Raw genomic sequence first — 22,414 nt, forward strand, 5'->3', positions numbered from 1 at the left:
TACGAGCTAATGGTTGCGGTTAGCCTGCTCGTTTCGGCTTGTGACATCACAAGCCATGCCGATTTTGAACAGCTCACCCAGAGACTGAAGGCAGGACACATTCAGAAACCGTATCTCACTCTAAACAGCATGGATGGATTTTTTTCAAAGTTTGTATGTGTGTGGAAGTACCAGAGACACAACATAACACCCCAAATCCCAGAAAAAGTGATTTTTTCATAATATGGGCACTTTAAACAGGGTGGCCATTGAGAACAGGTTCTCATTTGCAACGGCGACCTGGCTAAGAAAAGAGTGAGCGTGCAAGACAACATACAGTTTCACATTCAATACAATACAGGAGTACAGAATACAATATGCTACATAAAGGCTACATAAAGTGCAGATTACGTAGGCATTACAAAGCTGGCACAAATGTGTGGTGTAAGTAAGCCGAAGGATATGCGAAAGTGATATCGTGATAACACAGTATACATTAATAGACAGTCTGTATCACCGCTTAAAGGGTCAAAATATAGAGATTTCAAATTGAGCACCAGTTAGTGATTTAGAACAGTTATAACGCAATTTGCATAGATCGACAGTCTATTTTAAACCGGTCCATAACTAACCCTAACCAAGTAGTTTTGTTTCCTAAAGCTTACCAAGTACCTAGTGTTGTTTCACAACTCAACCACGTGTTTAAAATGGCGACAGTTTCATAACTTTAAATAGAACGGTCACATGTTAGGGTGACATGATTACCACGTGTCTCAAACTGCCACCGTGCGACCGTTTCGCAATGCCCAATCATTTATTTAGGTATAATGAGGTGTTGACTACTATATACCAGGTCAGTCTCTACCCCCTGCCATGAGAGTAGCATTTCACTAAATGAGTACGGCATTGTATCAAAAGGGGGCGATCATTCCCTCCAGTCCTGGGTTTGAGCTGCCTGTCACAGTCCATGGCCAAACCTGAGCCAGCGCCCCCTGCCTTCACCCCCGTCCTGGCTCTTTCACCAACTGATGCTTCATCCAAGGGAAAGTCAACCAAACTGCCCCCTTTTTTTACCAGGCTGAGTGGTAATCGTCCAGAAAAACATATATATGATGCCGACTTGTCAGAACAAGTGCGTATCTGAGATCAGTGCCAAAAACACAATGAATAAAGATACCCCCCCACAGACACAGACACACACACACACACACACACACACACACACACACACACACACCAACATTATGATAAGCCAAATGCATGTGCGCTGGCTCGTAAAGGTATAAAACTAAATATGGGAAGGACACACGCACAAACCTTCTGTCCAGCTACACCTGGCAGTCCTGGATTACCAGCCCGCCCCGCTTCACCCTGTTTACAAAAAAAGATACAGATGAAAACATAGACATTTGCACAAGTGCTGCAAAACCCTGACTGAATTCATCAACAACAACAAAAAATATCATTCTTACTTTGTCTCCTTTGTCTCCAGATAAGCCGTCAATACCTGGCACACCACCAAGTCCCTGTCAGAAGATCAGAAACACATCATTAATACCAGGATGTAAACTTTCACTATAAGATTCAACGTATTAATGAAATCCTCCACATGTCCAGGTTCACGAGTTCCACACCTTCTCTCCTTTTTGTCCAGGAGCACCTGTCAACCCTACGCTGCCTGAATCACCCTGTAAACAGAAGGCAAGTTATTGACTTTGACTGTTCCGTAACACACATGCATGCAGGATGGCCGGTAATGCAGGCGACGATGGCGTGCTGTCAGAATATCAACCTGGTAGCGTCACAGAACATGGTTTAGTGAGGGTTGGAGGATTAATGTAGAGGCAAATGTCAAGAGGTGAATGAATGGACTTGATTAACCAAACAGTCATACAGACATTTGGACAAAAGACGGGGCGTTAATATTACACAGAACACAATGAGTTACACAAGTCAAGATACACAAACACACATACAAACTTTTGAGTAAATGTTTGGGAGCCAGAATATGCTAACAGCTGTCATCTGCTTCACCAAGACCCACTATGGTCTGGTCGCACATCCAACCAAAGAGTCAAGGAACAATGGTTTTTCCCACTTGTCTTTCTTCACAGGCGTTGCACTTTTGGTTTGTACACTGATGTCAAGCGATCCCCTTTAGAGATCGAAAGCTGGACTGAGTGAAAAGGAATGGCGGGTAAATTACACGGTACCATGAGGCCTTGGCGACCGCAAGACTTCACAAGCCACTTTACAAGTCACAGAAGGTGGACCTTTAATTACTTTGGGAGCTTGTATCATTTTAACGCACGTCATTTCTTTCATCACAGAGAGTGGGAGGGAGGGAGGCCCCCGCTCTGCTGCGAATCTATAACCAAGAAGACATTATCTATATCAACGCTGTTATGCGGGGAATTGCCTGTTCCCGTCGCCTAAAGATGCAATTAGAAGCAATCAAAGCCGGATGAATTCACTCCCCACCACCACCATGCCACTTGATGACCGAGCCATTTTTAACCACAGCTTGGGGTGGGCTTACGTCATGTTTTTTTGCATCGGCTTTAGAAAAGTTTACGGCGACAAATTGCAGCCTTCGCCGGGAGAAAGTGAAGACAGATGCTCACGCAGGAAGTTGGAAATAGCAAAAGCAACAGGGATGCCCTGCATTAAAGTTTGATTTAATGCAGTTTTATCAAACCAGCATGGTTTCCAGCAGTAAGAACTACAAAATGAAAATGCACTCATCATGAAATGAGTCCTGCTGTCTGTCTGACTGTTACTGACATTCAAATAAAATAAAAAGCTCCCTACTGTTTTTTTTTTTTTTTTTAAACACTGTACTTACACCTGTTTTATCCAAAAGAATGACACATGCATTCTCCAAACTATCACACCCAAAGTAAAATAACACACGTGAGAAGACCACGTCTCGTCTTCCAGACCACTTGTGGACATTTTTAACCGTCCCTCTCGGGACAGCTTGAATAATGCACGCTGAGGATTTTGCTTCAAGGAATAAATTATACTGTGAGCGTCCCAGCTGGCACTGCCAGGCAGCACAGAGGCTGTGATTTGGACAGACTGGGTGGGCGTCTGCGTGGGCCTGCCCTCTCTGCTACACATCCTCTGTGGTAACCTGTCCCTCTAATTCTGACAATAACAGCTGTTTTGAGCATTTTCCTAGCCACTCCCTGACAGAAACGTAAGTCGAATAAAATTAAATAAATATCTAAAATAGCATATAAAAGAAACATAAAATGAGAGATAGGAACAAAAGGAAGATATAACATCAGAGAGAAAGAAATCAGAAAACTGTGTCTAAGATGTACATGCATATGAAATATGCACGGAGACAAAAGGTGAACATGATGCTCATGCAGCATCAGGAAGAACAGGCGTACTTACCTTCTCACCTCTGTCACCTTTGACAGAGTTTACATTGCCCTGCAAATAATTCATCGACAAGGATCAATTATTATCGAGGCGGGAAAATAAAAGCAGAGATAATAGCTGGAAGGCATGCAATCTGAAATAGATGAAATACGTATGATAGCTACCGAAAACTCTAAACAGCACTGAACATGATGTGTTGAAACGTAATCATTCAGCTATTTTCTATCCATTGAAATCAAAACTACACTCGTTATTGTGCACACTTTAAGTTTTTCATACAGTTTCTCCTTTTTGTCCTCTGATTCCAGGTGATCCGGAGGCGCCCTTAAGGCCAGTGTCACCCTAAAAAAAACGCACGTTCACACAATAAAAAAAAGTAGAACAAACAGCTCTGGAACATAATGAAACTGTAGTCTTTTCACACACAGACAAGTACTTAAAGGCAACATTAGATGACCTTTTCACCCTTAGGACCTGCAACACCAGGCGGACCAGTATCTCCCTGTGAGAAATGGAAAGAAAGACGTCTTTCGAAAGCCATTTAAGAAAAGGATTCCCACTCATCTGTGAAATAATACATAGGGATAAAGTCTGGTAAAATCCGGTGGCTTTACCTTATCTCCTGCAGGGCACGAACAGTTCACTTCAGGGCCTCTCTGCTGCTCCACAGCAGTAGGTGTCGGAGTGGGGATCTCAATAGGGGTGGCCTCCGTAACCACTTTCTTAGGGCACTGAAATGATATGATTCATGATTTATTTATTAAAAGTAATGGTCAAACCAAATAACTGCCAGGAGTATCTGATGAGCATTGAGCCACTCTGGCTTGACAATAAATGGCTTTCAGGCAATGTCACTCAACATATAGTGGCCAATGCTAAATATGTCTTTTAGCTGTGTAAATATCTACATTAATGTTAGCAAAAGAAAGTATTAACAAATTATACAAATATGACTTTTGATCCATCCACAGGAGACAGGAAGTGTGTACCGTTTCATACCATTGGCGCAGCTTGTAATGCGCCATCTTTAGTTATAGCGGGCCCTATTTTAACGATCTAAGCGCATGCCGTGAAGCGCGTGGTGCAGGTGCATTTAGGGCATGTCCAAATCCACTTTTGCTAGTTTGACGGCGGAAAAAAGGGTCCGTGCACGGGCGCATGGTTAAAAAGGGTTGTACTTAATGTCTTCATTAATTCATAGGTGTGTTTTGGGCGTAACATGGAATAAACCAATCAGAGTGTCATCTCCCATTCCCTTTAAAAGCCAGGCGTGTTTGTACCTTGGCGCATTGCTATTATGATGGCGGATTTGCACCATAATATTTTTATTTGTAATCTTTTGCATGTTTGTGTGCGGCTGTGCATAAGCCTAGGTGCATTTTACTAATTTGCTGTTAAAATAACAATGAAATGCTGAGCTATTGACAATTGACATTGGTCAATGGCGCGATCACTTCCCGCTGCCTCAAGATAGCAATACGCCCAGAATGCACCTGAACACACCTCCCTGTAAGACCAGCACGCCCATGGGCGCAGATGCATTTGCTATTCAAACGCCGTGGGCGCTGGACGGGAAATTGACAACTGAGTCGGTCTTAAACTAGCAAAGACACTTGCGTTGGGTTTTGCGCTGCGCCGGGTGCAAGATAGGGCCCAGAGAATATTTGGTGAGATCCCAAAACACACCTGCAATTACTGCTTATCGCCATAAGTGCCGCCAAAGAGAATGAAACGGAGATCTTCGAGATTGTAACTTTAGAGTTAAAATAGTTAGAAACTTGGTAAATGAACTGATATTCTTGCCAAGAGTTAGATGAGAAGATCAATACTCTCATCAGTCTCATGTCTATGCCCTAAGAATGGTGCTTAGCTTAGCGTTTATCTTAGTAATTAGCTTAGCTTAACATAAAGACTGGCTGCAGGGGAAAAAGTAGTATTTTTTAAGTTTTAAATTAGAAACTAGCTTGGGATACAGTAGTAGGTAACCTGCCGTTAGAAACAAATTGTTTATACTCACAGGACCATTGGGTATATCACAACAGGTTTCCAGCTCTGCGTGCTTGGAATTGCAGTAAATCATCATCCTCTGGAGGTCAAACTGCACGGACACAGACACACAATTGATGAACATATCAACCTCCAGACAATAACATTTCTTTTCACACATCCCAATATCTCTAGAGTGGAGGGTATTGGGAAATTTAAAATCTCTCATAATGCTTCGTGTATTAAACTACCACATATGCGGGGCAAAGAACTCACATCGATAGGGACACTGTCATAAAGCCTCTTCCCAATCACTGTCTTCCCCTGGATATCAATGTCCTCCCTGTCTCCAATGGGCAGAGTCTGGATGTGTTTGCAGTCCAGGTACAGAGACACAGACTTGGCCTCCACGCTGAGGGCGATCTTGTGCCAGTTGCGGTCAAACAGGTTGTCGACTTCAGGGTTCTTGAACACAGCTCGGACAGCGTCTTTTGTCAGGCCAACAGCATTGTACTCCACCGCCTTGTTCTCACCGTCCACGCGGATGGACACCTGACAAGTCGGAGGCGGGACAACGTTAACAATAGGAGCGGGAAAGTACAGGCAGTCAAGTTCAGTGGTGGAATGGGACTAAGTACAGTTACTCAAGTACTGTACTGAAGTACATTTTTGAGCTACTTGATTATACTTATTCTTATAGCGTAAGATAAGACTTTATTGATCCCAAGGTTGGAAAATCACATGCTTCTCAATATAATATAACAAATAATAGTAATTTAGATAAAAATATTAAATGCACACATTAACTCATCAATAATTATATATATATATATATATATATATATATATATATATATATATATATATATATATATATAATGAGTACTTTTTCTTTTGGTACTTTAAGTATATTTTGATACACTGTGGCAGGCATGTAGTAATTGAGTCCGGACTCGAGTCCACCTTTTTGAAGTCTTTCACTTGTCTTGGTCTCATGCCTTGTTGGACTTGGAATTGTCTTGGACTCTTGGCTATTGAGAACAGGTCAAGTTGTCCCTGGCTGCTGATTCCGGATCAGTTGTACAAAACGTTGCCTGAATTCTATGCATTTTTTAGGCCACGTCCACACGTACCAAAGTTATCTTTTTTTTTCCCCGTCTTCCCTGGCATCGTTTCAAGACTATATGCGTCCAAACGGATCCATTTGTAAATGACTCAACATGCTACTTCATATTCCAGGTCTATAGGTGGCGTTGTTTCTGCTACAGAAATTCACCAAAAACGGAGAAGAAGAGGCAGAGCATGCACATAAAGCTTGCGCGCTGTATATAAACAGACAGTAGAAGAAGAAACCAAATACAAGAAGAAGACGACGAAAATGGCTAGTGCAAGGAAACCGGAAACTACACAAGCATGTAGTCCGCCATTGTTATTGTTGTTGTTATGAGAGGTCGTCGCGGGATAAGAGGTCGAAGGCTAGAGGTTGAGGGGTGTGGCGATGACATCATTGATACGCAAGTATGCAGCTTCGCCGTCCAAACGAAGACGCAAGGACGGTGTTTTTCGAATTTTTTCACCCTGGGACCAGGTTTCAAAAAAGTGCGTCTTCAGGCAGTGCGTTTACAGGATTCGTTTGGACCATCGGCCAGAACGATGCAAAACATGCATTTGCACCAAAAAGCATTTCTGTGTGGATGGCCCCTTAGTTTGATGTTAGAAGATAGATCATTCTTGTTTACAGATCCAGCTTCACTCCTTAATCACTATGTTATAGTATTGCATTGAAAAGACAATATTGTCTATTGTGGTCTTGGACAAGACTCGATTTGCTCTGGACTCGGTCTTGACTTGGTCTCAATTGCCTTTGGACTTGGTCTTGACTTGGACTCTATTAAGTTGGTCTTGACTACAGCCCTGCATTGTGGTATTACTTAAAAAAGTATGACTTTTACTTAGGTAAAAGTACTTTGACAACTTGTGAAGTTCAAGTCAAGATGTGAAGAATTACAGAGATCAGAAAACCTAGTTTTCTGTGGAGGCAAACTATGAAAGTAAATAATCGAGCCGATTTAGGGTATAACGTTTAGAAATGTTGTCTCAAGTGTTTACTTTAACATGAAGAATTATGGTACAACTTATAGTATTACAAGTGACATTCCATTTGAAATTTATGATCAGGAGTGTGGATTTAATTACATTTGGCTTGACAGATGTAATTCAATTAATTCATTAATAATAATTAATTTCAAAAGGATCTGAATAGTCAGTGAACTGCGCCTATTCTAAGTTGGCCTTGTAAATGGCCAAATCCAAACACACAATAATAGTCACATTTATTACTATTTACATTGGCCCACCTGTGGGATTCCATATTTGTCAAAAACCTGCCAGAGGTACCAATCTTCACGTCGTGAGGTTTTCCTGAATTTGAATGTCGTCACGAAGGCATATTCATCTGGCAACCCTTGAGGAAACACGTCTCTACAGGGTAAAGGCACATTGTTATTGCTGACATAAGCCATGCTTTATTTTACGTATGTCATGAACACAGAGTCAAAGTTTAGACTTTTATGCACAAACACCTATAACCGCTTTGTCTGTCTACAGTTCCTTCTCTCCGAAGCAGAGTGACATTGCATTATTTGTATTATGAGCAAAACATTTGCATACAGTGTTATATTTTAATAACCACTGTAAGACATGCTAATAAAACTGTTTGACAATCTTGTATTTCTTTTGAGGTGAATTAAACTCGGCATTAAATGCATGAAAACATTCTTTTGTGTGTTATACACTGCATATTTTCAGTAGGGGTCCAACAGTGAATTATTGCCCTGGGTTCCCCAACACAGTGGTTACCAAAGTGGAGCAAAGAGGGGAATCATTTGTTGTCACTATAATTCCATCCATAAGTAACACAATGACAAAATGTATGACTATATATGAAAACTATCAGATGGGGGACCCTGGGACGAAATCGTATCTAATGGGGTTCTGTGGTGTAATTTGTTTTGGTTTAGGGGTCCGTCATGTTAAAAAGTTTGGGAAACACTGTCCTAACAGGTTTCTCTGGCCATAACTTTAAGTCACAACTTTACAAAATGTGCAGCTTATTGTTTGCAGTATAGGGTGGTCACTTACTCTGTTTGCTGCACAATGGGCATGGTGCCAAGGCGAACGTAAGAACTTTGGCCTTCATCAACTCTGGTTCCCAGAATATCTCTCACATTGAAGTACTCCATCAGGTCGAACCCTGCAGCAACACAATAAAATAGCCTAGTTGGACTCAAGTCTCTCACACACACACATAAATGAGCACCCAAGGCTCTTAAGTCTTGAGGTTGACTTATGGCTTTGTCAGATTTCTTGGGGTATACTGAGGTTTAATTGGGTCAGTCCCACCACACCCTGCAGCCACTGTGTTTTTGGCTTTTTGGAGGAAAATTAAAATCACGGAATAACTGTGAAATTAACATTTGTTTGATTTCCTGCCAGATGAGAGAAAAAAAACTACTTTCCATCACTGTTAGGGTCCGCTGTTGGTATAAGTCTGAGAGTGTGCGCACGTGTGTGAACGTTGCCCTTCAGCTTGTGATTTGAAGTGGTGTAACCACAGGTCATATTTAGGGGGTTCGGAAAGGACACTCCCTTGTGCAGCAAACAAGCGCTGTAGCTATGGCAATGCCAGCAGGATGAGTTGTTGTAATGCTACCAGTTTGTCCAGCAGATCTCACTGAAAGCTGGTGGTTATGTTGTGTGTGTGCATTGAGCTCTCCCGAAAGCAGACTGTGCCATTACCGAGCCAACAGGATGAGGACAGCCACAACGTATTCCTGCACGGCATTTCAGTAATGCAACTAAATCTATGAGATTTAAGGTTTCCGGTGGGAATATTGACACCAGTGCACTAATCTTCCAAAGAGGAAACCGGAACATTAAGGTGGTAATGTGAGAGTCTGGCAAAAGCTTAGTAGAGGTCATTAGAAATAGCCTGGAAACAGGTGGTAAGACACACAGGCTGCCACTGTGCCATTAGCAACAGAGTAAAAAATACATTAAAAACAAAAGCCATTTTTACAGACTGAATAACTGAGGGGATTTGTCATCCGCCGCAGCTACTGTGTATGTCAGTAGTGTCTCAGGTGCACTGTTAGTGATAACAGATTACTATGCATTCACCACAGGGGGAGGGTTTCACTGTGCTGGTCTGTACATGAATAAAATATTTTTTGGTGGACATTTCTCATACACCTCCACTCATTTATTCACTGGCATCTTTAACAGTTACCTCTACTGGTCAGTAAACGGTGCTGTTTCTGCTTCTGATCTTACTTAAAGCTATAGTGCGTAGTTTCTGTCTCCCCCATGACAAATTCTAAGTAATGACAACAACACTGTCGGCGCATCCACATGACGCAAGCGTTTGGTGATCGTGCACCACGCCTACCTCTCCTCCACGCAGTTGCTAGTAGCCAAGGAGGACACAGAGGATTAAAAAAACATGATGGACTCTTCAGAAGAGGTAATCATCTTCACTCGAGCTTCTGCGCGCCAAAGTCGCCGGACGACACCATTTTGTAAGAGGGGCGCAGAGGGGGGTCGAGTCTTAATATTACGGGGGCACTGGCCACCCCCTAGAACCGCCATTGTGTTTTTGGCAAGACCAACGCCAAAGCATAGAGATTAGAATCTCAATCAGGAGAACTAGCGTATCCGAAAGGTGTCAGAACTATTATTGTAGCTGTGTTCTCTAAAACTACTTGTGCAGTCTTCAGTTCTTCCCATTAAAACCAAAGGACACACTTTGCAAAAACACAACATCGCAAGCAGATCACATGCAGCCAAATGAAAAAGAAGACTATTGTAATTTGCTGATAGAAGCCTGGTATAAAAGGGCTTGGCTTATTTTTGAATCAGAGCAGAAGTCTAGTATTTCTACAATGACAAGTGATAATAATTTGTGAAAAAGTCAAGTGATGCTATACAGAGGGATGTTTTGTTGTTCATCAGTGTCGCTGAAGGGTTTGCTCGAGGAAGCCGAGCAGCTGTGAGTTTTGCTGGCCTTGATTGTCGTCGTCACCATGCTCGCATCGTGCACATTCGCTCACCGCGCCGCTTTTGTGGCTGTTTTGGGGCCATCTTATCACAGAGCTGTAATTTGGACTGGCAGTGAATAGCGTATAATCAACTGAAAAAGTTATTTTGGACAGCCAAAAAAACTAACCGATGGGGTGATCTGCGGGAAAAGCCAGATGAGTTCACTGACTGGGAAAAGGCAAATGCACACACACAGCATTCTTTTTATCAGAGCAGATGGCAACAGTTGTGCAGTGCAGTAGATAGTGAGCGCATGAGCCGCAAAGATGCTCTGCAGCCTCTCGTGTGTGCTCAGTACCCTGAGGGGTCGGACTAGACAGCCCATGATAAACACAAGTCTGACTCAAACCACAGGTCTCTTGGCTGTCAAATCAGCGGCAAATAATCTTGACAGTTCTCACAGAGAATTACACTCTCTCTGCACCAGTGTAGGGGACATTTGTTGGCTTTTCATAATTGGCACCTACAGAAGCTGCTGGTGTAGTGACGATAAACACTGTTTGTCTAGTACTTCTCTGTATGTAGAGAAAATCTTTATGTGCTTAACTGAAATCTGAAGAAAAAAAACCACTTTACTCAAATGAGTTTGACAATGTATGTCATAAAGCGAGGTCACAGCACAGTTACAATCTTACTGCATTTTGGGAAAACCCTTCAGACCTCAGACCGCCGTTTAAAACAGCGGTCTAGGGCCCAATGCAGGTTTGGGCTCTCAGATCTGATTATGACACAACTGTCGCTACCCTGTAAATCGAGAAAAAAAAAAAAAACATCCTGATACTTTCTCTCAATGTGCCAACATCCAAAGAAAAAATGAAAACTACACTTTTGCTTTGAACCTGCTGCGGCCTCTTCAAATGCTCCTGGTGGTCCTTTGACCTAATGTTGGAACCATTACAATACAGAGAGCCATTTCTAAAGTTACACCATGGCAGTATCTAAGGATTTAAAATGATTATAGTAGTGACTTGTACCTCTTAGGGAGCACCGTTTCATTTGTGGTGCTGGTTGCTAAATGTAAGATAAATCTAAATCACTGCAGTGTGTACAGTATATTTATAGTGAATTCCACAATAACCTAGCTTTTGGTTACAAGAAAACATGTTCTCATATAATTTACCAGTGGGACAGGACTTGAATGGGAAAAATAAACAAAACACAGCCCAAAAGGATTTATTCCAATTAGAGTGCTTACAGCACAGCTGACAAAGTGGCACATCTGCCTAAGAAAACATCAGTGGGTTTCAGTAATTTATCTCAAGTTTGTTCCAATTCCTGTGCGCTTTAGAGGAAAAGCCATAATTAGCATAATTAGCACTTGCTCGATGGCGATTATCTGATATTATGTCTCGGCAGTGGGAAGTGATGCTGTCAGCTGTGATCAGAAGCACGTACTAATACTCTATGCTGCCAAATCACCCCTGATTGGATGTTCTTTATCTTCGACCGAAAAGTCAGTTGAGAGTGTAGGAAGTTGTGATATCAAACGTCAAGCATTTCTCTAACAGTGGAGGCAACACTAACACAGCTTCAGCGATGTAAAGTCTCATGTCTCATTTTCACTGCGTGGTTCGGCTCAACTCGACTCTACTCGACTTATTTTTGCTACCAGGTGCATTTCTAGAGTTCCTTTTCCCCTAGAGATAATACCCTGTCAATGTAGGCGGGACTCTTAGTTGACCATCATAGCGATGGTGTGTAAAACTGCCGTGATGTCATCTTCAACGGCAACGCTCCATTCTCGCTGGATTCTTTCATCAGCAACCAAACGACAGAACATCTGCTGTAGCAATTGACCATGAAGTGGTTTTGGAGGCTGCTATTTTATTAAATCTGGGTCAAGTCAATAAAATAAATGCTATTGACGGTAGTTTGGCTATTTGAAAATGGCGTGTTGGTGCAGGATGTCGCGCTTGCAACGGTTCTCTCTGACCAATCAGTGGTCTGCAGTGTTTTAACTCCATCTTCTAGTATCGGCTCAGCTCACTTGGAACTTTGACAGAAAAAAAGTACCAGGCACCAGGTACTATCCACGTGTTTGCCAATGGAAGATCACAAAGAAACGGTTCCAACAGTCAAATCGAGTCGAGCTGTGCGGTACCATGGAGTGGAAATGCGGCATAAGTACATTTACTCAAGATGTGTACTTACATATCATTTTAATGTACTCGTGTTATACTTGAGTACATCCATTACTGTATATTCTCCCTAACACTAAATACCACTCAACCACATTTCAGAGGGAAATTGTGTACTATCCACTTACGTTTTAACAACCAATAGTACAGTATAATTGATGTATAACAATACAAAACGTTGACACAACAATACAATACAAAGACATTTGGTTCTTGCCAAATTTTGTTGTATTTTTTTATCTAAATTATTTTGGCTCCGTGGTTTGCACAGCAGCCTTATAGCAGAGAGTATTTCACAGACAGACTGAATCTGCAGTCTGTGTTGAGTTTGCGTATTATGTCTGCATGGATTTCCTCCAGGTGCTCTGGTTTCTTCCCTCAGCCCAAAGCCATGCAGGTAGATGAATTACAGTAGAAACACTAAATTGGCCTGTGATAGACATGTGACTTGTCGAAGGTGTACCCTGCCAATCATCCAATGCATGCTGGGATAAGTTCCAGCCTCCCACAATCCCGAAAATGATCAGTGGGTTAAAAAAAATGGATGGATGGATCGTTTGGTTTGTGGAATAATTATTCCTTTCTATATTTAAAATGTATTTCTCCATGGAATGCCAACTTCCATCATGAAATAATGATGTTTCAAAAATGTCATTGGTCTGGGTATCAGTGACTTTTAGTGACCCATAAAGGCTGAAATGTTGACTACATTTCTACTACTATTTGGCAGGGAAATACCTGGATAAAAACTTTCTAAAACACAGTCTTCAGTGCTCTAACATCTCTCTTTTCCATTAAGTTCAACATAGCAGGAGTCTAAACAGTCATGCCAGTACATCTGTTTTTTCTCTCAGTGTGATGGATGTGGGTGGGAGACATAGACAGGAACTCAGATCCCCCAAAAGACACTCTTATAACAACATCCGACCTTTCTGGTTAAACGCTATTCAAGAGTTCTGAGAAACATTTAGCACAGCAGCTTGGAATATATTAAAAAAAACAAAATGGCAGAGGACTAGGTATGCGCTCCACTTGGTAAAATATGTTTATTTGCCTTCTTGCTGAGAGTTAGAGGACAAGATCAATGTCTTTATAATAAATATGAAGCTAAACTGTTAGTTTAGGATAAAGAGCAGCAGACTTAGCCAGCTAGCTTGTTGTTTTTACACTTCAATTTTTCTTTGCACAGCAAGTCCGTATTTGTCGTCCAAAATTGTTGCACATTTAAAAATAAGTATGACTTCAAGTTGTCTCAATCATATTCACACACCGACTAAGAAACTTTTGATTTTCTGTGTTTTGTCGCATTCTTTAAAAGCCTTTAGAGAGTTATTTGACCACTCAGAGCCACCATCATCCAAATGTCATCATCCAAAATGACATCTGATAAGCTGATTCACTTTGTCTCCCAGCACAAAGCACTTTACGACAAAGTAAAAAAATACAGAAATGCGGAATTTAAACATAGATTGTAGCAGGTGATTGAAGATTGAACAGCTTGGAATCGGGGATGATAGGCACTGATTGCAAAACAAAGGATGTTCCAAAGATTAGACAGTAATGATTGTGCTCTAGGCAGCTACAGCTACACAATAGCTTCTGGGTAATGCCGTTCATTCATTAGCCCCGTTTAAGACTAGCGCTATCCAAGTGAAGAAGTGAGAGGAAAATGGGACTTTGGGACCAACTTTGACAAAAAGGACTGTAACTTGGTATTCAGTGTGATTGATTACACAAGTCAAGCAGGTTTGAAGGGTCTAGAATTTGATTTTCATATTATATATGGAAATGGGTAGAAGTCAATGGCTGCCTGGAACAGTAGACAAATTGCATCTAAAACACAGCAGCTTGGTTTTGCAAGTATAGTGGGTTTTTTAGTGGGCATAAAACAAGACAGAAAAGTAACACTTTCCAAGTCATGAATAAAACCAATTTGGTTTCCAATCACATAGAAATGGAGGAAATTATGAGTGGAAACTGTCTAAATATTTGCATTTGAAAACATTTTCTCTTCATGTAACCATGCTGAATGTGGGAGAGTAGGAAATGCTTTGAAAAACAAAGAGCTGACTTTGTGGTGTATTGCCAGCGCTACATGTTGCCGTTAGAAAAGCAGCAGTTTGCACATACCTGGAACCTCTTCAAGACCATAACTGGTGCTGTTGGGCTGAAACCGATCAGGTTGAACCTTCATGTTTGGACACAGGACATCTGAGGAGAGAGGATAATAGTTAGTTTGACATGCTGTAAATCAGGATATGATTATCTTTTTGGAAGCACAGGGTAGGCAAAAAACTGTTCAAACACTTGTATTGGTAACCTCACTGTTAGAAACCATGTGTTGTTTTATGACAATAAGCAATCATTCTGAAACTTTATGAAAGGTCTAGTGTATATCGACGACGTTTAATGTCCGGAATTGTTCAGGTGCTGCCGGAAATTCCACCGGATTTCCCTCATTTCAGCCGGATGTCCGTCACCTTCCGCTTTCTTTATGTTGTAATTCTAAACTCCGGTGGATTTATGAGGACTATGGTTAACTTCTCCTCAGATCTCTGCAGGATAAATCCAGACAGCTAGCTAGACTATCTGTCCAATCTGAGTTTGAACCAACCTTTGAATGTACACATGTTCCACCAAAACAAGTTTCTTCCCGAGGCTATTTTTCAGAGGCACTGTTGCTCTGTCTGGCACTTAGGGCGCCCAAGACTATTGTGATTGGTTTAAAGAAATGCCAATAAATCAGAGCATGTTTTTCTCCTATCCCGGAATGCTGTGTGGACTAGCCAGACTCTCCTCCGCAGCAGTGTGGTGGAAGGTCTGGCAATGTGAGACTATTGGTAACCCCACTGTTAGAAATCATGTGTTGTTTGATGACAATAAGCAATCATTCAGAAATTGTATGAAGGGTCAGATGAAAAAGGTGTGAATTGTTGGATTGTTTTAGGAAATGGTGATCTCATTCTAACACAGCCTTTGGACTGATATTTGATCTGAAGAGCACCGGCGCAGACAGACTGCCCTCCATCTCTCCTGTCTGATGTCTGGGGAGTGGAGTGTGTGGCTCTATAAGAGCAGGAGGCCCCTCCACAGGCCCAAAGAGCAGTAACAGTCTTAAATTTCCACACCCATTCATGGTGTTGACAGTGAGAAAGGCAACACCGCCAGGTTGAGTTTTTATTGGCAGGAAGGGTATTTTCTATATGTCAGTTTCACTACTGAAGAAATCAGATATGGATCCCGTTTAGTTTATTAGATGTAAACATTAGAGTTGAGATTGACATCTTTAAAAGGGTCAGTTCACCTAAATTACCAAAAAATATTTTTGTCACGTGGAAGTGGTGAGTCAAGGTTGCTGTCAAAATCTTAGACGCCTTAGCAGCATGGCTGTATGGAATGGCAATGTTGGTGGGTTCCCCCATAGATATAGAACAATTCTATATCTATGGGTTCCCCACTCTGGCCCAGACTGAAATATCTCAACAACTATTGGATAGATTACCAAGGAATTTGCTAGGAACATCCATATCCACCTTGGGCTGAATTTTAATGACTTTTGCTTTTCATCTAGCGCCATTATCACGTCAAAAATTCACTTTACCCAATACTTTGTTTTATGACCAAATACCTGCAAAACCAACCCATTCTCACTCCCCAACTTTTGGTCAGTGACCCTCAGTGTCTGATACCAAGGCACAAAGCTCCATTGAGCGTCTATGAGATGCACCAGGCATTCAACTTCAATGTTAACTCATCCGCGGCAACATTAGACGCTTAGAGCAACTACTCAACCGCAGTGCTGTGAGATGCCGTAGTACAAAGAGTGACAAAGTGTAGGGAGGATGTCGGGATGAATGGATGGGTCAAACAAACACACAACTTTTACCCAGGAGGCCGCTGTTCGTGTCCGGTGTGAGAAACAAAAATTCAATGTTGACTTATTTGAAGTTAACTTACTGTACTTACGTAACGCACTTAACTAACATAACATACGTTATGTTATGTAGCCAACAGACTTATTTAAACCCAAACCACGATCTTTGCCTAAACCTAACCAAGTAGTTTATATACCCATTAGCACAGAGGTGCCCAAATTCTTTCACATGAAGGGCCAAAAGGTATCTGGATGGAAGGCCACGGGCCAAAAATGAAGACTACCGTAATTCTTGCCATTCTCCATAGATAAAACATACATATGTAATTTAAATGGGAAGTTTACCAGCACTGTGCATTACATTGCCGTTAAATTCAGATTACGTACTTTTTAACTGCACAAAATGTACGTTTCGTAGTCATTACTTTTAAAATAAGAGGAGAATAAGCATGAGAATGTCAAATCCATGGTGGGCCAAAACAAAGAGAGCTTGGGCCAAACTTCGCCCACGGGCCCCAAATTGGACGGCCTTGCATTAGCAGCATTAGCAGCACCTGTGAGTTTATCATGTGACAGCGAAAAAGCGAAAGGTGGAGCAGTATGTATTGTATGTCCCTTACCGGCTAACGTATTTCAAGATGGCGATGAATATGGAGCGTCTACCCCATTTCATGAGAATGCAAATGTAAAATTTCAAGCCAATAGGAATACTTGGAATTGATGGTGGTGATAAATATTCATGAAAAAGGACAAGTTTGTGAACGGGAAACACAGATTTAGATAATGAACAACTAAACACGTTACACACTGGACCTTTAAGGGAATGCATTGCTCTGCCTTGCAGAGCTGCTAGCATGGCTATAGACCCTTAGTCTTGTCTAACTGTAGTTTCTCAATGTGAGCACAATAAACACAATTTCTATTACCTACAGTGCATTTGAGTTTTGTATGAAATCTGGGTAAATAAAAACCAAAACTATCTGCAAGTCTAGATACCACAAGAGGCAAGTGAAAGGACATGTTTTTTTGTCATTTGGGTGACCCAACCGTTTACAGCTGCATTAGGTAACGCTTTTATGTCCGAATATATTCCACTTATCAATCTAAATTAAATAGCAGGGCTGCAACACAGAAAAATGTCCTATCCCCACTAACTACATCTCAGATCTATCGAGACAAATCTCATCAGTGTTTGAGAATAACTTTGATCTGCTCGCCTCCATTCATTTTACAACTGACAAGGTGAATTTGAATAGAAGCTCCTCACCCCGTACCACATGGGAAGATACATTTTCACATTGTTGATGAGGTACGACAGCAAATCAGGATTCTGTCATCAGTTTGTAATCAATCTGTTCAGAGGAACTTCTCATTAAACCTAGTATCAGCCCAACAATTTATCCGTGTCGTGACTGTCAGCCCTAAATAATATCTGTGGCCCAAAATATCACAGTGAGACAGTCCAACTTCCCTAACAGATCAAGTATGTGTCAAACATCTACTATCAGACCCTGCAATTTGCTTAACTCACAGCCATAAAAATCATCCTGTCGGAGTGAATTTTTAACCTTTGTGGTGTCCATCATGAGGACCGCTTGGCTTGTTTTTCTGCTCCATTCAAAGGCCAGACCATGCCTAATAAGAAAATCCAAGTAGCTCATTTAACTGTCAGCACTTGCATTCTTGTTATTAATACTACAAGTGGTGTTATCTCCATTTCACATGATTTATTTCTAATTCCAGCTGTATAGTTTGTCCTTGTTTGTGTCCGTCTTCAGTTTGTTTAGCAGCGAAATTAAAGGAGTCATGTTTTTCTCGTCTGTCATAAAAGTCTTTTTCAAAGTGATAATTGAAGATCGCAGTAAAAAGATACTTGGTTTTTTTTGTTTATAAAGCCAGCAAGTCTACCAAAAAGTACCAATCTGTGAATGAATGGAAGTGCGTCACTCTTTTTTTAAAGGCGGTGTTGTCGCACAGCCCTGTCACTTAGGTAGCATGCTAGACAGCTGAGCTACTCCCTGCACTGGCCCTAGAGCTATAATTTAAGGATACGGCTTTGAGTTAAAATGGAAGCAATGTCAAACCTGACTTTGGAAATGAATGTCTCAGACAGGTTCATAGTATCAGCACAAGCTTGAGCAGTACACACCTAACAACCACCATTTTATTTGCAGCCAGGATCTGATACATTTTTAATTCTTACTAATACTCTTACTATTACCCGCATTACCTGTCATCATTGTGGCTGTGTAGCATATGTTACATTTTTTTAAACACACTGCAGGTGTTAGAAAAGAGCTTTAATATTAGAGTTCTCTGTCACTGGGATCATGTAAGTTCAGGTGTATGATCCTATGCGTTAGTAAGCGAGGCCACACATGCTCTAGTGAATCCGTGCAGTACAAAATAAGTAGTGTCCATTTTAAACCTATAGATTAAAAGGTGAACACATTTGACAAGGACGCTGGAGAAGCTGCACTTGACCCACTTGAAACATTAGAGCTATAATTTTCTGGGTGAAAATAACATCGCATTGCTCTGTGAGCCAGTTGTGCTGACCACTGATATACTTAGAGACTCACTCTGGATGGTTTGAAAGATTACAGAAAGAAAACAATGGAACTTTCTGTCTGCGTAAATTTAGCCTTTGGTTAGTTCTACAGAGCTCTAAACTCGGCATGGCAAACTTTACAATATATAACCTACATTACTAGTTGACAGACTGAAAATATATGGAGTCAAGGAGCAAGTTCAAAGGCCATGGCTTTAAAATGAAGCCCCATGCTTCCCCTTACACCAGTATCACTCTGAAAAATGATATGAGCAACTTATGCTCATGATCGTTTTCGTATGCTATCGTACGGAAACTTATGCACAACAATTCGTATGATATCCTATGAAATTACGGTGACCGCCTGCAGGTCACGTGGCGACCGGTCCCATGACAGTTAAGTTTAGGGTTAACTTTTCCCACTTCAGTCCCCCTACAGGTTGTCTCATTGGAACTACAGCTTGCACTACCCGCCACTTCGGTCCCCCTACAGGTTGTCTCATTGGAACTACAGCTGCAGCTAACAGTTACATAGTGTTGCTTTAACTTCTTCCAGGGCACAAACTTTACTCCCCGCTTGAAAGCCCTGAGTTTCCGCAGATCTTTGCGGTCTCGTACAGCAGCAGTGAATGTGGTGCATACAGCAATAAACACGTGAAATACATATGAATTACAGTGCGTTACTTTTTGTAGCTATATGTACGAATGGTCCATGAGAACAGCCTAAAAAAAAGAATGAAGGTGTTTGTCTGAATCAACACTTCCTTCAGAGGAAGTTTGCCATGTCAAACTTGACAATTTAGAGCCAGATTACTGTGAGAGTTGAGAGTTTGACTATGCTCATCTGTGTGCTAAACCATGTAATCATGTCTTTTTTTCCGTTTTTGCATTTACTGTTTGCGGCTAAGACTTATGGCATCCTTTCCTTTTACTGTCTGGCTAATTTTAGGCAGGAATTTGTGTTGGAGTGCAAAGCATCCATCTTCTCCATGAAAACACTCACATGCAGATTTAGTTCTCCATTTCTCCTCACAGCTAACATAAAGCTGTATTTTTTAGGCCTATTTTAGCTAATACATTTGGCTAAGTGAGCTACTTCTTGAGCCTGTGTGCCTGTGTTGAAAGACTTTCTCAGCACACTAGTGGAAAAACCACTGAGGTTAGCTTAAGACAAGCTTTCCAGTGCTAAACACCTCTGCAGCAAAGCAGCAGTCAAAAAGGCAGCTACACCACAGAAATGTCTTGGGTAGAATCTACAAGCCAATTTCTGCAACAGCCCCCCTTGCACGCTTCATCTTCAGTCAATCATAATCGCACTGTATACATGTGCCACAGCTCTTTGTGGTTGGGGGTGGGGTTTTGTGGTTCGGGTCTTTCCTCCACATAGCGCTTAAACGGCTAAAATAAGAGTCTAATTTGATTAACTGCACGTTCAGGGTGAGGCAAGCTCTTCAGAGCGAGGCTTCAAACAGAAGCCATGTGGCATGCAGTGTGAGCGATGTGTTGGCACTGGGCCCGACGGCTGACTTACTCTCACACAGCCTCCTCCGCAGCCTGCCTCTGATCTTGTCAATGGCATTGAAGTCTGTCACATGGAAGACGTGGGCATTCTTTGGCTCGGCGGCGATCTCCTCCAGCTCCACCTTCAGCGCCTCCCCGATGCCCACAGCAAACATCCTGATGCCAGCTTTGGCAGCCTCATTCGAGGGCTCCAGAACATAATCCTGGCTTCGGCCGTCTGTGAGAAGGATGGCCACCCTCTGAATGCCTCTGGCTGCGGGCCTGGCTCCATTCCGCTCCGTGAAGATGTTGGCTGTGGTGTAGCTGATAGCATCCCCGGTCATTGTATTCCCCCCCAGGTAGCGTATGTTACGGGCAGCTCGCTTAACATCTTCCAGGGTCCTGTGTCTACCCAAGGTGAACTCTGTGGTGGCTCTGTCGCTGTAGCGAACCACGGCTACTCTTGTCTTGTCTGGCGCCACATCGAACGACTCGACAAGGTTGGCCACCCATTGCCTGATCTTCTCGAAATTCTCTTTTCCAACGCTGGATGAGGTATCCAGGATAAACGCCAAGTCATAGTGGACATTTTTACATCCTGTCAGAAGTAAATGCAGGAGGATTCAGTCACATACAGTAAATATAAGCTCTGTATCCGAAGATATTCAATCTTAATGGTCTTACCTGCCCTCTGTGCTTCCACTCCCTCGCCGGAAAGAGTCAAGGCCAGGATGACCAAGACCAGGGTGATCCTAAATCCCAGTCGTAATTCCATCTCTGCCTTGGTTTTGGGTCTGTTTTGTTTAGCTTATTACCACCATCAAGCTGTCCAGTCTGTGGAAAGGTCAGTGGAAACATCAACAATACTATGACATGGCCTCCAGCAGACACTCCAGTCAGTCACTTTGTAAATGTCTGGATCTCTGAAGGGATCTGCAAGCTTTAAAGCCTAATGGTTTACTTGTTTAATTCTTTTAGGGTTATGGTTAGGGGTTTTGTTTTTGTATCTGTCCCTGGCACTTTGGGTCTAGAAAAATGCTTTAAAAAATAAAAATGGTATTATTATTATTATTATTATCAGAACTATAACATATTTTAGAATCGTAATCCCTTTTGCCAAGCTGTCCCATGGCAAACAGGATTTGTGCTTATGTCTCTCCAACAGTGAAACCAAAGTGGATGAAGCACTTCTTGTAGTTCAGGGAGACTGGTGGCGGCATCCTTCAAACGCTGTTGCCACATCTCCATATTCACAAGAGACTGGTGGCATGCTGATTTCAGATTGCTTTTGGCACTTTATGTGTAAAACAAACTGGGGCTTCAACAAGGAAACAATTCTCTATCTCATCCCCCCTAGTGTCCAGTATGTCTATTGTCCCCTGTTTAAATTTCTTTCTGGAATGGAAGCTGGCAGGAAATGTTCTCCATTCTCAGGACGCGATAATTGAAGCCTAAGACTGAAATACACATCTCTGTACAGCAGCAAGCGAACATTCCAGCCAGAGAAAACTGGACTCACCAAAGACTGTTGGAAGTTGCTGCCCAACTTTTTCAATTATTTTTTTTTTTTTTTTTTTACCATCTCCACCCACAAGACAGTGAAAGTTAAGAGTGCGCTGATGTTGCACTGAATGCTTTCTCCAGACCTTAAAGTTTGAAATGCAGGTATCTTTATTTGCCATTTGAAGCTGAGATAAATTTGACAATCACTTGTTTATTTATTGTTTATTTAGATAATTATTTATTCTCTCAGTTTTCCTTTTTCATTGTATTTTATTAACTTATTTTTTTATTATTCATTTTTGTAATTTCTGAATACATATATATTTTTCATACTGAAATACATTAATACGCTACTAATTTTCGAGAAAATGAAAGAAATATATGCTACTTAGT

The 22,414-nt window shown here is 41.7% G+C and overlaps 1 protein-coding gene across 3 annotated transcripts in view; it reads right to left on the minus strand.

Annotated features, from left to right (window-relative positions):
• Positions 1–22,414, minus strand: part of col22a1 (collagen, type XXII, alpha 1) — an 89,428-nt gene that overhangs the window by 63,578 nt on the left and 3,436 nt on the right. Inside the window, exons 2-15 of one of the 3 annotated variants that reach the window (XM_035993218.1) lie at positions 21,203–21,352; positions 20,550–21,116; positions 14,724–14,804; positions 8,500–8,611; positions 7,716–7,839; positions 5,635–5,910; positions 5,390–5,470; positions 3,987–4,103; positions 3,830–3,874; positions 3,652–3,714; positions 3,385–3,423; positions 1,614–1,667; positions 1,452–1,505; positions 1,297–1,350 (exon numbers count right to left, since the gene is read on the minus strand). In XM_035993218.1, the coding sequence (XP_035849111.1) occupies positions 1,297–1,350; positions 1,452–1,505; positions 1,614–1,667; positions 3,385–3,423; positions 3,652–3,714; positions 3,830–3,874; positions 3,987–4,103; positions 5,390–5,470; positions 5,635–5,910; positions 7,716–7,839; positions 8,500–8,611; positions 14,724–14,804; positions 20,550–21,116; positions 21,203–21,293 (1,758 nt within the window). In that variant the 5' untranslated portion in view covers positions 21,294–21,352. The remainder of the gene's footprint in view (positions 1–1,296; positions 1,351–1,451; positions 1,506–1,613; positions 1,668–3,384; positions 3,424–3,651; positions 3,715–3,829; positions 3,875–3,986; positions 4,104–5,389; positions 5,471–5,634; positions 5,911–7,715; positions 7,840–8,499; positions 8,612–14,723; positions 14,805–20,549; positions 21,117–21,202; positions 21,353–22,414) is intronic. The other 2 variants (XM_035993219.1, XM_035993220.1) reach the window with 2 other exon arrangements.

This window comes from Sander lucioperca, chromosome 16, assembly GCF_008315115.2.
Source record: "Sander lucioperca isolate FBNREF2018 chromosome 16, SLUC_FBN_1.2, whole genome shotgun sequence".
Classification (NCBI taxonomy): domain Eukaryota; kingdom Metazoa; phylum Chordata; class Actinopteri; order Perciformes; family Percidae; genus Sander; species Sander lucioperca.